A 15059-nucleotide genomic window follows, 5' to 3' on the forward strand; every position below is an offset into this window, starting at 1 on the left:
GAACACTATCCAGGGATGGAGATGCGTTTTAGGAGTGGAACAGAGTGCCTCCACAGATCTACCACCGACCAGATTAATTATGCAATGTCATTCTTTGACTAGCTGACCCAGTTTGAGTTGGTCTGCTTTCAGTTTGGTGGTATTTTGGTTTGGTAGGCAAGTTTTTTGTTCCACTCTTACTTTTTTTTTGATTTCCTGTGCTCTCTTTTGCTAGACCAACCTTAGGTAGGGGCGGGTTTTAGGTTATCACCTGCCCCCTATCTATTGATTAGCATACCTGTGCTCCTTTTCAGGAGACCTTAAAATTCATAGGTGGGTCAGCTTTACAGAGTGCCTTGTCGCTGGCCTGCAGCTTTCCAGATATCTGCAGATACGTGCAACTAAACCTCTGTTTTTATTTACATACATTTAGACAGATTAATTTGGTTTAGTGCTTTTTTGGTTTACAACTTTGAGCCTGGCTAATATGGAAACATTTTTTATATTTCATATATATATTTAATTGCATACTGCTAAAAACGCATCTCATCTAAAGTCCCAACTATTTTTTGTATAGAAGTTAGTAATTTAACTCACCAGTATCTACATATAACTGAATATCAACCTCTATATCAGCCTTTCTCGACCTTTTGAACACAGAGGAACCCTTGAAATAGCTTTTCAATCTCATTGAATTCCTGCTAAAAATTACTATACCAACAACACATGATACATTAGCAGGGCCGGTGCAAGGATTTTTGACAACTCAGACGAAGGTGCATTTTGACGCCCCCCCAGCACGCACACACACACACACACACACACACACACACACCATACAGCAGTGCTGTTGAGGGGGGTGGCACTGGTGGTGTTGAGGGGGTGGCAGCAGTGGTATTAAGGGGTGGCAGCGGTGGTATTAAGGGGGAGGCAGCGGTGGTATTAAGGGGAGTGCCGGGGGTGTTGGGGGGGTAGCAAGGGTGGTGTTGAGGGGGGGTGGCAGCGGTGGTATTAAGGGGGGTGGGAGCGGTGGTGTTGAGGGGAGTGGCAGCCGTGGTATTAAGGGGGGTGGCAGTGGTGGTGGGGTTGGCAGCGGTGGTGTTGAGGGGGTGGCAGCGGTGGTATTGAGGGGGGTGGCAGCGGTGGTATTGAGGGGGGTGGCAGTGGTGGTATTGAGGGGAGTGGCAGCGGTGGTGTTGAGGGGGGTGGCAGCAGTGGTGAGTGGATGGGATGATCAGTAAGAGGCAGAGGTGGTGAAGGTTGAAATCGATTGCACTAGCAATTTGTCACTTACTTAGTTCAGGCAATCGATTCCTCCTCAGAACTCTAGGGATGCCTTTTCCTCATGGATTACCAGGAGAGAGCTCCTCCCCCTTTACGTGATTGTTTTTTAGTGACCACCCTCGCCTCCCTACATTCTCTCTGGATAGGGGCAGGGTTGGGCGGTCCACATCCACTGTCTTAGCACTGCCTTCTCTCCCCAGTCCCCTCATCCTCAACACTATCAGCGGACGAAACCCCCCCTCCTCCCGCAGCGGAGCTAACTAACTGGCAGGCCCCTCACACTGGTAGATGGACGGGCTGGGGGGGTCCGAGGGCACCTCACACTGACTCGTCCTGACTCCTTCAGATGCCACCCGCAGCGGCAGCCGGGCCCACAGACACACTTTATGATCGGGCAGGCGTCTCCCGGTCAATTTTCCGCCCTGTTCCCGGGCGCCATAAGGCAAGTGCCCATGTTGCCTTGCGCTAGCCCTAGCCCTGTACATTAGTGTGATGGTTAGTGGGAAGAATGCTTGTTTAACCACTTCATTACCCGCTCATAGTCATATGACATCCACAGATCGCATCTCCCATCCTGAGTGGACGTCATATGACGTCCTTGACTTTGTGGGGGATATCTGAATGATGCCTGCAGCTAGAGGTATCATTCAGATATCATTCTTTCATCCCGGCGATTCTGTGCAGGAAAAGAACGATCATAGCGTCAGTTCCACCGCTTGATCGTTCTTATAGGTGATGGGAGGGGACATCCCCCTCCCGCCGCCACCCCCCCTCCCGCCACCATCCGGTGCTTCTCCGGGCTCTCCCGTGCCATCAGGGGCACAGAGAATGAATCGGCCGTCTTTGAGGATCATAGAGATTTCCGGTGACCAGATAGTCACCAGTCACCTCTATGACCGTCGGAGGCCCAGGCACAACGTTATGACGTCACGCCCAGGTTCCCGGAAGTAAACAAAGCCGCGGTTGCAGCTACTAAGCATGAGATCTGTGATTTATTTTTCCCGATCTCTTGCTTTCCAGCCTGGAGGAGAGATGCGGGGTCTTATTGACCCCGCATCTCTCCATAAAGAGGACCTGTCACAAACCATTCCTATTACAAGGGATGTTTACATAGGAATAAAAGTGATCAAAAAAATGTAAAAAAAGTGTAAAACTAAATTATGTAAATGAAAAAAAAAAAGAAAATTTTTAAAACGCCCCTAACCCTGGTAGCTCGCGCTCAGAACCACACATGTGAGGTATCGCCGCATGCGTTAGAGTGCATGCAACAATTCTAGCACTAGATCTCCTCTGTAACTCTAAACTGGTGACCTGTAGAATTTTTCAAAGCGTTGCCTTTGGAGACTTTGAGTGTGCGCAATTTTAAAGCATGACATGTTGGGTATCTTTTTACTCGGCGTAACATCATCTTTCATATTTTACCAAAAAATTGGGCTAACTTTACTGTTTTGTTATTTTTTAATTCATTTTCCCCAAAAAAAGGCGTTTGAAAAATGATTGCGCAAATACAATTGCAAGAAGTTGCAATGACCGTCATTTTATTCCCTAGGGTGTCTGCTATATATATATATATATATATATATATATATATATATATATATATATATATATATATATATATATATATATATATATATAATGTTTTGGGGTTCTGAGTAATTTTCTAGCAAAAGAATGATGATTTGTACATGTAGGAGAGAAGTGCCAGAATAGGTCCAGTATTGAGGTGGTATAAAAGCAACATCTGGAGGAACCCTAGGGGTCCAACCCCTGGTTCAGAAACCCTGCTCTATATAAACAAATGAAGTTGTAAAATACATTTATGTGTATCTACACACCTATTATTGACAATTATACTATACATTTATTACATTAATGGAAATATCATAATATTCTAGTGCTCACCTGTAGTTTCAACAATTCCTTCAAGAATGACAACAATCTCAAACTGCTCACTCCTTAGTGACTTCTGTGAGAGATCAAAGAATGGACTTCTACGGTTGATTTCATGACAGATAGTTAGCGGAGAAACTAGGAACAGCTGGTCAGCTCCAGTGCCAAATCCAACATCAAGCTCACGTTGGTCGAGTGGCAAGAATTCACCTTCAGGAGTCTGTCTTGACTAGAAAGCAAAACAAAACACAGAATGTGTGGTCAATTTGCAAACATATTTAAATAGATAAAATAATAATAAAAAGAAATAGATAGCTATTTCCTTTTACATCGTAATATCTAAAAGGACTAGCATGTGTTGCAGAGTGGTCTTGCTTTCAAAATAGTGCTAACAGAGAATTATATGATAGTAATTGGAAACAGAGATGAAAGTGGTGTAGTTTCTTAAGAGCAAAGTGGTAATGCCCGCATGTCTATATGTGCTGCACAGTATTATTAATTTTGCCAATGGGACTTTAACTGAGGCACATTACTGGATAAACAAATCAGTTAAAAAGAAAACATAAATGTATTAATAACTACAGAGAAAAGTAGGTACTGGAAAATAAGCCACCGGTTTACTAGTGGAAGCACATCAACACTTCATCCCCCAGCTTATCGTGTGATAGACAGTATGGCGGCACTTCACTTAGTATGTATTATAAGAGACTGATGATTAACACTTAGGAGATGATGGTGTCAGGGTCAAGTAGAAGTTCTGTGAAGAAATGGAGATAAAGGGCAAAATCTGAGCCCAGACTGGCTATGCGTCATAATTCTACCACTTCTGCCAGATACTCTTCAAATAGAAAATTGCGTTTGAGACAGGGTGGATTTGATTTAGATCTCCCTAATTGTAGTACTATGATCTTAGAATTGTGTTGAGGCACGCCAAAATAATTAAATAAAAAAAATCTGTAAATTTTTAGTAAATGTAAATACTAAGAAACAAACTTTATAAATGACACACAAATATGAGTCTATTGGGTGTAACATATTACATATATAAAAAATGTACCAAAGCAACGTCCACTGTGAAAGGGAATTTTTACTTAACCACTTGCTTACTGGGCACATATACCTCCTTCCTGCCCAGCCGAAATTTCAGCTTCCGGCACTGCGTTGCTTTAAAGTGGAGTTCCACCCAGGAAAAAAACATTTGCCCAAAAATCATTAAAAAAATTGAAAAAAAAAATGTGAAAAAAAAAAGTATACTTATCCGAAATACCGGTTGTTCGTAATCTGCCTCTTCCGTAGCCGCGGTCCGTCTTCTTCTTCTTCATCTTCTCCTAGTGAATGGGGCACGCTGCTTTCTGGGAACTGTGTGTGTTCTCAGAGAGCAGCCGCCCATTCACAAGTCGGAACGAGACTCGCGCATGCGCAGTAGGAAATGGGCAGTGAAGCCGTAAGGCTTTACTGCCTGTTTCCCCTAGTGTGATTGGCGGCGCGGGACCTGAATCGATCGTGGGATCGGCATCGGGGGGGCCATCAGCGCGGGCAAGTAGGACAGGTAAGTGTCCTTATTAAAAGTCAGCAGCTACACTGTTAACAAAAATTTGCGGGTGGAATCCCGCTTTAACTGACAATTCGTGCGACGTGGCTCCCAAACATAATTGACGTCCTTTTTTTCCCCACAAATAGAGCTTTCTTTTGGTGGTATTTGATCACCTGTGCGTTTTAAATTTTTTGTGCTATAAACAAAAAAAGAGCGACAATTTTGAAAAAAAAATATTTTTTACTTTTTGCTATAATAAATATCCAATTTATTTTTTATTTATTTCGGTTTAGGCCGATACGTATTCTTCTACATATTTTTTGGGGAAAAAATAAAAAATCGCAATAAGCGTATAGTGACTGGTTTGCGCAAAAGTTATAGCGCCTACAAAATAGGGGACATAATTATGATTTTGTTTTACTAGTAATGGCGGCAATATGCGATTTTTATTGGGACTGCGACATTATGGCGGAGACATCGGACACTTTTGACACATTTTTGGGACTATTCACATTTATACAGTGAACAGTGCTATAAATATTCACTGATTACTGTATAAATGTGACTGGAAGGGAAGGGGTTAACAATAGGGGACGAGGAAGGGGTTAAATGTGTACCCTGGGAGTAATTCTTACTGTGGGGGGAGGGGACAGATTGGAGGAGGTGACCGATCTGTGTCCCTATGTACAAGGGACACATCATCGGTCTCCTCTCCCTGACAGGACGTGTGATCTCTGCTCAGTTACTGGGCAATCGCAGGTGCCCGGCGGCCGCTGGACACACGCATCGTGTTCCCAGTAACGCGGCACGTGCGCCCCCTAGTGGCTCTAAAAGACGAAGACGTCATATGACGTCCTGTCAGAACAATGGAGCTATCGTGCCGCCGTCAATTGAAGGTGGCCGGTAGTTAAGTGGTTAAACTAGAGAATGTGGTGAAAGTACACTTTGCAAAGAATACCCAATCAGGTGCAAGGATAATTGAAAAAACAGGATTTTTGCCTGATTGGATGACTGGATCAGCTTCCCTGCATTTACAAAGTGAAAATTCCTTTGTGAAAACATTTGTCCCCTTTAATAAATTAGATGTATATGGGCTTCTTCTTAGAAAATCATGTGAATATATTTTTCTCCTTTAGTAATGACTGGTTGAAACACTTTTAAAACAAAACACTATTTTTTGAACAATTGGTGATGCGGTATAAGTTAATGTTTTAAGATACACCAAAACAAGTCTGCTGACAATGATAAATGCTAAAATAAATATTACCCGGGTGGTTATGGATTCCCTCTTTTTTTTTCATATATGTATTAACTCGTCTATTCCTATAGTTAGCTAGTCTATTAAAACTGATAATTTTACTGTTGATAGTACAATGATATAAGGTTAGCTATTAAAACAAACACACTGCTTAGTAAAACATCTTATTTATTTCCCAAGAAAATAGGAAATGCTAGCATAAAAACACTGAAGGAAAATATTACAGAGCATATAAAATATAAAACAACAAAGATACGTTGCGTAAGGTTGCCCCCTAGATATTGTCTTGTCAGCTGGGCTCAAAATGGTAACAGAGAGAGCTTTCCCTCTCGGTCAGCACTTTTTAAACTCCATATATACACCGTCCAGACCCAACCCCATTGCCAGCCCATATATTTCTGTTCGTCCTGCTGTATTGACCTCTAGGGGCAGCATTTGTCCATGTATCATCACTATGTGACCCGGGTCATTTTCAGTGACTGTTGATGCTTTGATCTTTTGTAGCCCACCTTCATCAATCATCCTGGCAGCCATGGCTCTCTTTGAAGCTTGCTTGCAGAGTGTTCATCAAGGCTTTCAATCTTATCACATCCAGTTGGTGTATCCAGATTTCATTCAAACACATCTTGTATTATGAAATAAACACAATCAGTAAACACCAATAAAACACTGCAAAGTCAGTTTTCTGAAACTGCTACTTTCCTGAGCTGCTGTCAGAAAAGGTTCCATCCGCTGGTAATAATTTTTAGTTGTCTCGCAGTACTGTGGTTCACCAGAAGGTGTCTCCTGGCAGTTTGGAACTGTCAGGAGAACTTCTCCCTGCTGGTGTTATATCATCTTTGGGACGCAGTACTAATCTCCACCAGAGGATGGATCATGGCAGTGTGGATCGTACGGCTCTTGCTGCACTCAGGTGTGACTTGAAGCCAATCACTGACATCCCTATTTATACCCGGCGAGTGCAAGCACACCTCGCCTTGGTATCTCTCTTCCTGACCCTAGCCTACTTCTGACTCGATCCGATCTGATCCTTATCCCAACCCCTTAATGGACCTGTCCTGTCTTTATCCTGATTTCCCTTTGAATCCCTCCCCCGCAGCCTATCCATCCCTGCTCTCCCTGTCCGTCTTGCTCCTTGTCCCTCATCCTGCTGATATCCCCTGGTGTATGACCTCGGCCTGGCTTATTTACGTTCACGGTATCTCCCCTGTATTTGTATATACTATTTGTTGTGGGTTGTGCACTGATTGTTTTCACTTGTTTGTCACTTTTTTAACAAATACCTTTTTCTTTCACTTATATGCATTTTTGGTCTCCTCTATGCAGTCACACAGTCTGGTCTACTAGCTCTGTGACAGTATACCAAGGCCACTCCTTGACCAGACGTGCCTGCATTGAGGAACCATCCTGGTTTGGTGCGTTTTTCTAATATGGATTACAATGAAACCTTTACTTATCTCTGCTCGCAGCAGAGGATGAGGAATATTGTTGCCAGGTTTTAGAAGGGTGGACTAGTGACCAGCTGATGGAAACCATCCGATCAGCTCATTCCTTGGTGGATCAGGGCTATATGTATCTTAATGATGTTCAGCCTTTAATCCGGTTATGAGTATAGCCAGCCCTGTCATTTATTCCTGATGGAAGTGATGATTTCTCTCCCCCCTTCAGTCGTGACCAAGTTGAATCCCTGGTATGGTTAATAGCGGATGATCTGGCTTCTTTCAATGAACATTATTTCTCTTGTCCCCAGCAGAAGTTATCTGATTGTATTAGTTCAGTGCAGTCTCTGATTAGACAGGGTGTGTGTAAACCAGCTTTTGTTCAACCTGTGCTGCAGGCATGGTCAGATCTCCTGAATTCAGCCAAGCCACTACATTCCAGCCCTGCCATTAATCACATGCCTTTCCAAGAATCTATCCGTCCATCGCCTATGGCAGCCCTCAAAATTTCACTCTTTTGCTCGCATTTTGCGAGTGGAATTTGTTCCAGGGCGAGTGAGGAGCTGGGGAGAACCAGGCTGACAGTTTCCTGGCTGAAGCGATCAGCCAGAAAACTGTCAGCTGAAGGACACAGAGAGCGGCAGGGCTGGACTGCCCTGGCACCGCTTTAAGCCGAGGCTGCAGCGCTCTCCTTCTCCCCCTCTTGTATCACACACAGCGGGCATCTTCCGCTGTGTGTCATGGAGCGGGGTCTGTGTTTGGCGGTGCAATGTGACAAGGTCTCGCCCCCCAGCTAATGTGATAGTAGATTGAATCGGTGTTCTGCCTATCACATTAGCCGGTCTAGGGGGGCGGGACCTTATCACACAGTGCCGCCAAACACAAACCCCGCTCCATGACACACAGCGGAAGATGCACGCTGTGTGTGTGATACAAGAGGAGGATGAGAGCGCTGCAGCCTCGGCTCAAAGCGGTGCCAGTGTTTGTGTGAGGTGAGTCTGAAGTAATGATGGGGCACAGTAATGGGGCAAAGTAATGCAACAATTGATGGGGCAAAGTAATGCGACAATTAATGGGGCAAAGTAATGTTGCAATTGATGGGGCACAGTAATGCGGCTATTGATGGGGAAAAGTAATATTGCAATTGATGGGGCACAGTAATGCGGCAATTGATGGGGCGCAGTGATGCGGCAATTGATGGGGCGCAGTTATGCGGCAATTGATGGGGCACAGTAAGGCTGCAAGTGATGGGGCACTGTAAGGCTGCAAGTGATGGGGCACTGTAAGGCTGCAAGTGATGGGGCACAGTAAGGCTGCATTGATGGGGCACTGTAAGGCTGCCTTCACGGGCACACTGAGGCTGCACAGATGGGTACTGATATGCTTTATGTTACTATTGTTAAAGTTGTTAATATTTATTTTTGGAACTTAATTCTGCTTAAAATATTTAACAGTGTAATTTCATGAGATAATTTACAAGGGCGTGTTTAGGGGCGGACTTAGGGGTGGGGCAGGGGAGGTGTTGGGTGGGGCAACTGGTGGCGAGTAACTCTTAGGCCCCGTACACACGACCAAACATGTCTGCTGAAACTGGTCCGCGGACCAGTTTCAGCAGACATGTTTGGTCGTGTGTAGGCACGAGCGGACCATTTTCGGGCGGATCGGACAGGTTTCCAGCGGACAACTGTTTCCTGGACTTGCTTTAAAACAGTCCGCTGGAAACCTGTCCGCCCGGACATGTACGGTCGTCTGTACAGACCTACTGTACATGTCCGAGTGCCCGCCGTCCCTCGCATGCGTCGAATGACTTTGACGCATGCGTGGAAGCATTTAAAAGGCAGGCCCGCCCACGTCGCCGCGTCATTGTCGCGGCGACACCGCGTCATCAACGCGGCGACACCGCGGACACGCCCCGCGTATTGTTTACGCGCAGAGTTCTGTTCGATGGTGTGTACAGCCATCGAACAGAAGTCCCCGGGCAGACATGTCCGATGAAAACGGTCCGCGGACCGGTTTCATCTGACATGTCTGCTCGTGAGTACAAGGCCTTAAGGCCTGGCTAGTGGCTCAGGACTTGAAATTTTGAGTCCTGGCCTATGGCAACCCCAGCTACAGCCCAGTTTACCCAGCTTCCTGACAAATATTATTACCCAGTGTCTACTGGTTGCATCTACCCCGCCTTCAATCCACCTGCTTCTTCCCTTCCACCTGTAACAGCTCCACAAAAACCTCCTACATCCACTGTTCCTGTGTCTCTACCACATTCCAGCCCTTCCTCTGACTCAATTCCATCCTTTTCATACATCCCTCCCGTTATTTACAAATCTGCAGTGACTAAACCTAAAAAGAAGCGGAAGTACTTCCCGAACCCACACCATCTTGCCAGCTACCCAGGCTGACGTCCCAGTGCCAGCTACCCAGCCTGTCGTCCCAGTGCCAGCTACCCAGCCTGTCGTCCCAGTGCCAGCTACCCAGCCTGTCGTCCCAGTGCCAGCTACCCAGCCTGTCGTCCCAGTGCCAGCTACCCAGCCTGACGTTTCAGTGCCAGCTACCCAGCCTGACTTTCCAGTGCCAGCTACCCAGCCTGAGGTCCTAGTGTTGAAGCCCGAGGTGCCAGTGTTGCAGCCCGATGTTGTGGTGCCAGTGTTGCAGCCCGATGTTGTGGTGCCCACTGTCTGCTGCCCAGCCTGATGAGCCACTGTCTGCTGCCCAGCCTGATCTTCCACCATCTGCTGCCCAGCCTGATCTGCCACCGTCTGCTGCCCAGCCTGATCTGCCACTGTCTGCTGCCCAGCCCGAGGTGTTCCTGTCTGCTGCCCAGCCTGGTGTTCCAGTGCCTGTCTTCAAACCTGGTGTTCCGGTGCCTGTCTTCAAGCCTGGCATCCCGGTGCCTGCCTTCCAGCCTGGTGTCCCGGTTCCTGCCTTCCAGCCTGGTGTCCCGGTTCCTGCCTTCCAGCCTGGTGTCCCGGTTCCTGCCTTCCAGCCTGGTGTCCCGGTTCCTGCCTTCCAGCCTGGTGTCCCGGTTCCTGCTTTCCAGCCTGGTGTCCTGGTTCCTGCCTTCCAGCCTGATGAGCTTGGTTTCCAGTCTGATGTGCCCACTTCCCAGTCGGATAAGCTTGGTTTCCAGTCTGATGTGCCCGCTGTCTGCCCGGATGTGCCTGCTTTCCAGCCTGATGTGCCTACTTTGCAGCCGGATGTGCCTACTTTGCAGCCGGATGTGCCCACTGTCTGCCCGGATGTGCCCGCTGTCTCCCCGGATGTGTCTGTAGCCGCTGCTCAGCTCAAGCTGCTTTTCGTTCAGTTTAAAGCCATGGACTTTCCTCATATCCAACCTGATGTGACTTTACCTGTTGCCCAGTTTGTCACCATGGACTTCCCCCAGCAACAGTTAGTTGGAGCGTCCGGAGGCCGCTCCTTTGAGTGGGGGTACTGTCAGGAAAGGTTCCATCTGCTGGTATTTATTAGTTGGCTCGCAGTACTGTGGTTCACCAGAAGGTGTCTCCTGGCAGTTTGGAACTGTCAGGAGAACTTCTCCCTGCTGGTGTTATATCATCTTTGGGAAGCAGTACTGGTCTCCACCAGCGGATGGAATCTTGACAGTGTGGAGTGTACAGCTCTTGCTGCGCTTAGGTGTGACTTGAAGCCAATCACTGACATCCCTATTTATACCCGGCGAGTGCAAGCACACCTCGCCTTGGTATCTCTCTTCCTGACCCTGAGCCTGCTTCTGACCCGATCCAATCTGATCCTTATCCCAAGCCCTTCCTGGACCTGTCCCGTCTGTATCCTGATTTTCCTTTGGATCCCTGCCCCACAGCCTATCCATCCCTGTTCTTCCTGTCCGTCTTGCTCCTTGTCCCTCATCCTGCTGATATCCCCTGGTGTATGACCTTGGCCTGGCTTATTTACGTTTACGGTATCTCCCCTGTATTTGTATATACTATTTGTTGTGGGTTGTGCACTGGTTGTTTTTACTTGTTGCTTTTACTTGTATGCGTTTTTGGTCTCCTCTATGCAGTCATATAGTCTGGTCTACTATCTCTGTGACAGCTGCCAGCTGAGTTGGGGGTTGTATAGCCATATTAAACTACACCAAAAATTATTCTAACACAGACCCATTCCAGTATTTGTCATGGACGGTGCTTAGTGTCCTTTTAGGTATTTAACCACTTCCCGACCTCCTCATGTACATATACGTCAGCAGAATGGCACGGACAGGCACATGTACGTACCTGTACGTCCTCTGCTAGACGTGGGTGGGGGGTCCGATCGGGACCCCCCACCAGTTCATGCGGAGGTCGGGTCCGCTCGGGGAGCGATCTGGGACGACGGCGCGGCTATTTGTTTTTAGCCGATCCGTCGCGATCGCTCACCGGAGCTGAAGAACGGGGAGAGCCGTGTGTAAACACGGCTTCCCCGTGCTTCACTGTGGCGGCGCATCGATCGGGTGATCCCCTTTATAGGGGAGATCCGATCAATGATGTCATTCCTACAGCCACACCCCCCTACACTAGTAAACACACACACAGTGATCCCTAAATGTTACAGCGCCCCCTGTGTTTAACTCCCAAACTGCAACTGTCATTTTCACAATAAAGAATGCAATTTAAATGCATTTTTTGCTGTGAAAATGACAATGGTCCCAAAAATGTGTCAAAATTGTCCGAAGTGTCCGCCATAATGTCGCAGTCACGAAAAAAATCGCCGCCATTAGTAGTAAAAAAAAATAAAAATGCAAAAAAACTATCCCCTATTTTGTAAACGCTATAAATTTTGCGCAAACCAACCGATAAACGATTATTGTGTTTTTTTTTACCAAAAATAGGTAGAAGAATACGTATCGGCCTAAACTGAGGAAAAAAAAATGTATATATGTTTTTGGGGGATATTTATTACAGCAAAAAGTAAACAATATTGTATTTTTTTCAAAATTGTCGCTCTATTTTTGTTTATAGCGCAAAAAATTAAAACCGCAGAGGTGATCAAATACCACCAAAAGAAAGCTCTATTTGTGGGGAAAAAAGGACGCCAATTTTGTTTGGGAGCCACGTCGCACGACCGCGCAATTGTCTGTTAAAGCGACGCAGTCCCGAACTGTAAAAACCCCTTGGGTCTTTAGGCAGCAATATGGTCCGGGGCTTAAGTGGTTAAAGACAACTAAAGCAACATACAGAAGGGAAAATGTCTCCTCTGAGGTCCCCAGTCTCCCTTTATAGATGACAGGATTAGGATGAACAAGTAAAAAGATGGTAAAAATATTTATTTGAACCCCCGAATTCTAATTTACCATATGTTTTTAAATTCAATACTTTTTTTTATTGTTTCCATACATATATAGCAGAAAAAAAAAATACAAATCCATATTTTATACTCGTGCATTATACTAGTGCATTATATGTGCATACAGAAAATTAATTGCATAGGTTAAAAATTTCCTTCAATCCCATTCCCAACCCTCCCTCCCTCCCTCCTATCTTACTTTTAAAGTGCATACACGTTTTTTGGTTCTGTTCTTTCCTTAGATTATTCTTTACCTAACTTTCCCTGATTAAAGTGTGCGGCCTATTTTACATAACCAGTGCTCCCATATTGCATTAAATTTTTTGATGTTACCACGTCTAATCCATGTTCCCCTTTCCTTCCCAATTGTGCTGTTCATTACGTTAAACCATTCCTCTACTGTGGGTGGATTTTGTGCTTGCCATTTTAGTGCGATCAATTTCCTCGCCTGAAACAGGCATCTTATAGCTGCTACTAATATATCCCTCTGCCCCATTCTCTCCTCAATGCATCCTAATAGACAAACCCTGGCTTCAAGTTCCAGAGTGGTTCCAAAGGTTGCGTTTATAATGTCCAGAATCTTAGCCCAATATCTATGCAGTTTTGGGCATTTCCACATCATGTGGATGAGGTCCCCTGTATTTTGACATCTGGGACATTTGTCATCTGACTTCCATCCAAATCCATATAATTTCTTGGGGGTATAGTAAACCCTGTGGAGGAGAAACAAATGAGAGACCCGTTGTGAGGGGGCTAGTGAAACCACTGTCCCTAGTTCCAGTATCCTATCCCATTGGTCATTTGTTATGAGTCCAATATCCTCCTCCCACCTCTGTTTATTCTTGCTCAGCTTCTCTTTTCCTATTAACTGATCGCTGATCCGTTCGTACAATTCTGAGATAAGACCTTTCAAGACCCCCGTCTTGATTAGTCTTTGGAGATGCGTGAGCTTTTGCCATCTTACCGGCTGTAATTTAAATTGGGCTTGTAGTGCGTGTCTAACCTGCAAATAGGCAAAAAACATAGAATTTGGGATGCCATATTCCCGACTTAGCTCTGAAAAGGGTTTTAATGTGCAGTCTGTGTAGAGTTGTGCCACTCTGGTTATCCCACGTTTATCCCATTCTTTTAATTTTCCCATGGCCAAAATTTCTTTTAAGTTATTATTTTCCCATAGTGGGGAGTATTCTGTTAATCCTTTATAGCCCAAGGCTAGTTTTCCCGCTTGCCATATTCTTACCATCATCTTTACTGTTGGACTTTTTACCGAGAAAGAGTTGGCCTCTAAGGTCTCTATTACCGATCTATGAGGAGACCCTCTTAATATCATTTTCCCACTTGCATTTCCTCCCCCCTCTATGATACACCCCCCCAAATGCTGCAACTGTGCCGCCAAAAAATAGCTATACGGGTGCGGGACCGATAGCCCTCCTCTATCTGTTGGCAGTTGCATACGTAATTCCAATTGGCTGAAGGATGTTTGGTCTATTCAACCTTCAAAATATAAATTTCTCTCACCTCTGTAAGGACATCCATTTAATAAAGATAAACTCATTTATTGATAGCAAATGTTGAAATATCATTGGGGGGGCCCCACTGGTCTAAAGTATTTTATAGACATCCTTATATTCCATTCTATGATAAGCTACAGAATGTCTATACATCTACAATAATCTTATATAATGAGAAATCTATAATGATTTGGCAACTCCTGGCAACTTGACAGGGTGTATTTCATGTGTACCACAGGTGTATAAAAGTCTTCTAAATAGGGATAGCCTCAAGGTTTGGTCTGAACATTGGCTGTTCATTGAACAAACATTGGGCCAGATTCACGTACGACTTACGCCGACTTATCTGTTGATACGTCGCGTCGTATCTATGCGCCGTATTCTTGAAACCAGATACGCCTGAATTCTGGCTCCATCCGACCGATGTAAGTCTCCTACGCCGTCATATCTTGGGTGAATATTTACGCTTTCCGCTAGGGGCGCTTCCATTGATTTACGTGTCGAATATGTAAATGACCTAGATACGCCGATTCACGAACGTACTTGCGCCCGTCGCAGTAAGCTACGCCGTTTACGTAAGGCGTATAGTTATCCCTCATAAAGCAGGGATAAGTCTTGTTAGGGTATGGACGTCGGAACAGCCGTCGGATTTTACGTTGTTTGCGTAAGTCGTACGTGAATGGGGCTGGGCGTAGGTTACGTTCACGTCGTTTGCATTGAGCAGTCGTTTCTTAGGGAGTATATGCGACGTGATTCTGAGCATGCGCGCGCATGCGACGTTTGTTTGGCCATTCATTTACATGGGGTCACGGTTAATTTTAATACAACACGCCCACTACCTTCCAAATTTGAATTAGTCGGGCTTACACTGGCCCATTTAC

At 45.6% G+C, this 15059-nt stretch overlaps 1 protein-coding gene across 1 annotated transcript in view; it reads right to left on the reverse strand.

Moving 5' to 3' along the window:
• Positions 1–15059, reverse strand: part of LOC120919380 (G protein-activated inward rectifier potassium channel 1-like) — a 156549-nt gene that overhangs the window by 13361 nt on the left and 128129 nt on the right. The window contains exon 2 of the mRNA XM_040331524.1: positions 3169–3385. Within this exon, the coding sequence (XP_040187458.1) occupies positions 3169–3385 (217 nt within the window). The remainder of the gene's footprint in view (positions 1–3168; positions 3386–15059) is intronic.

This window comes from Rana temporaria, chromosome 12, assembly GCF_905171775.1.
Source record: "Rana temporaria chromosome 12, aRanTem1.1, whole genome shotgun sequence".
NCBI classification, from domain to species: Eukaryota; Metazoa; Chordata; class Amphibia; order Anura; family Ranidae; genus Rana; species Rana temporaria.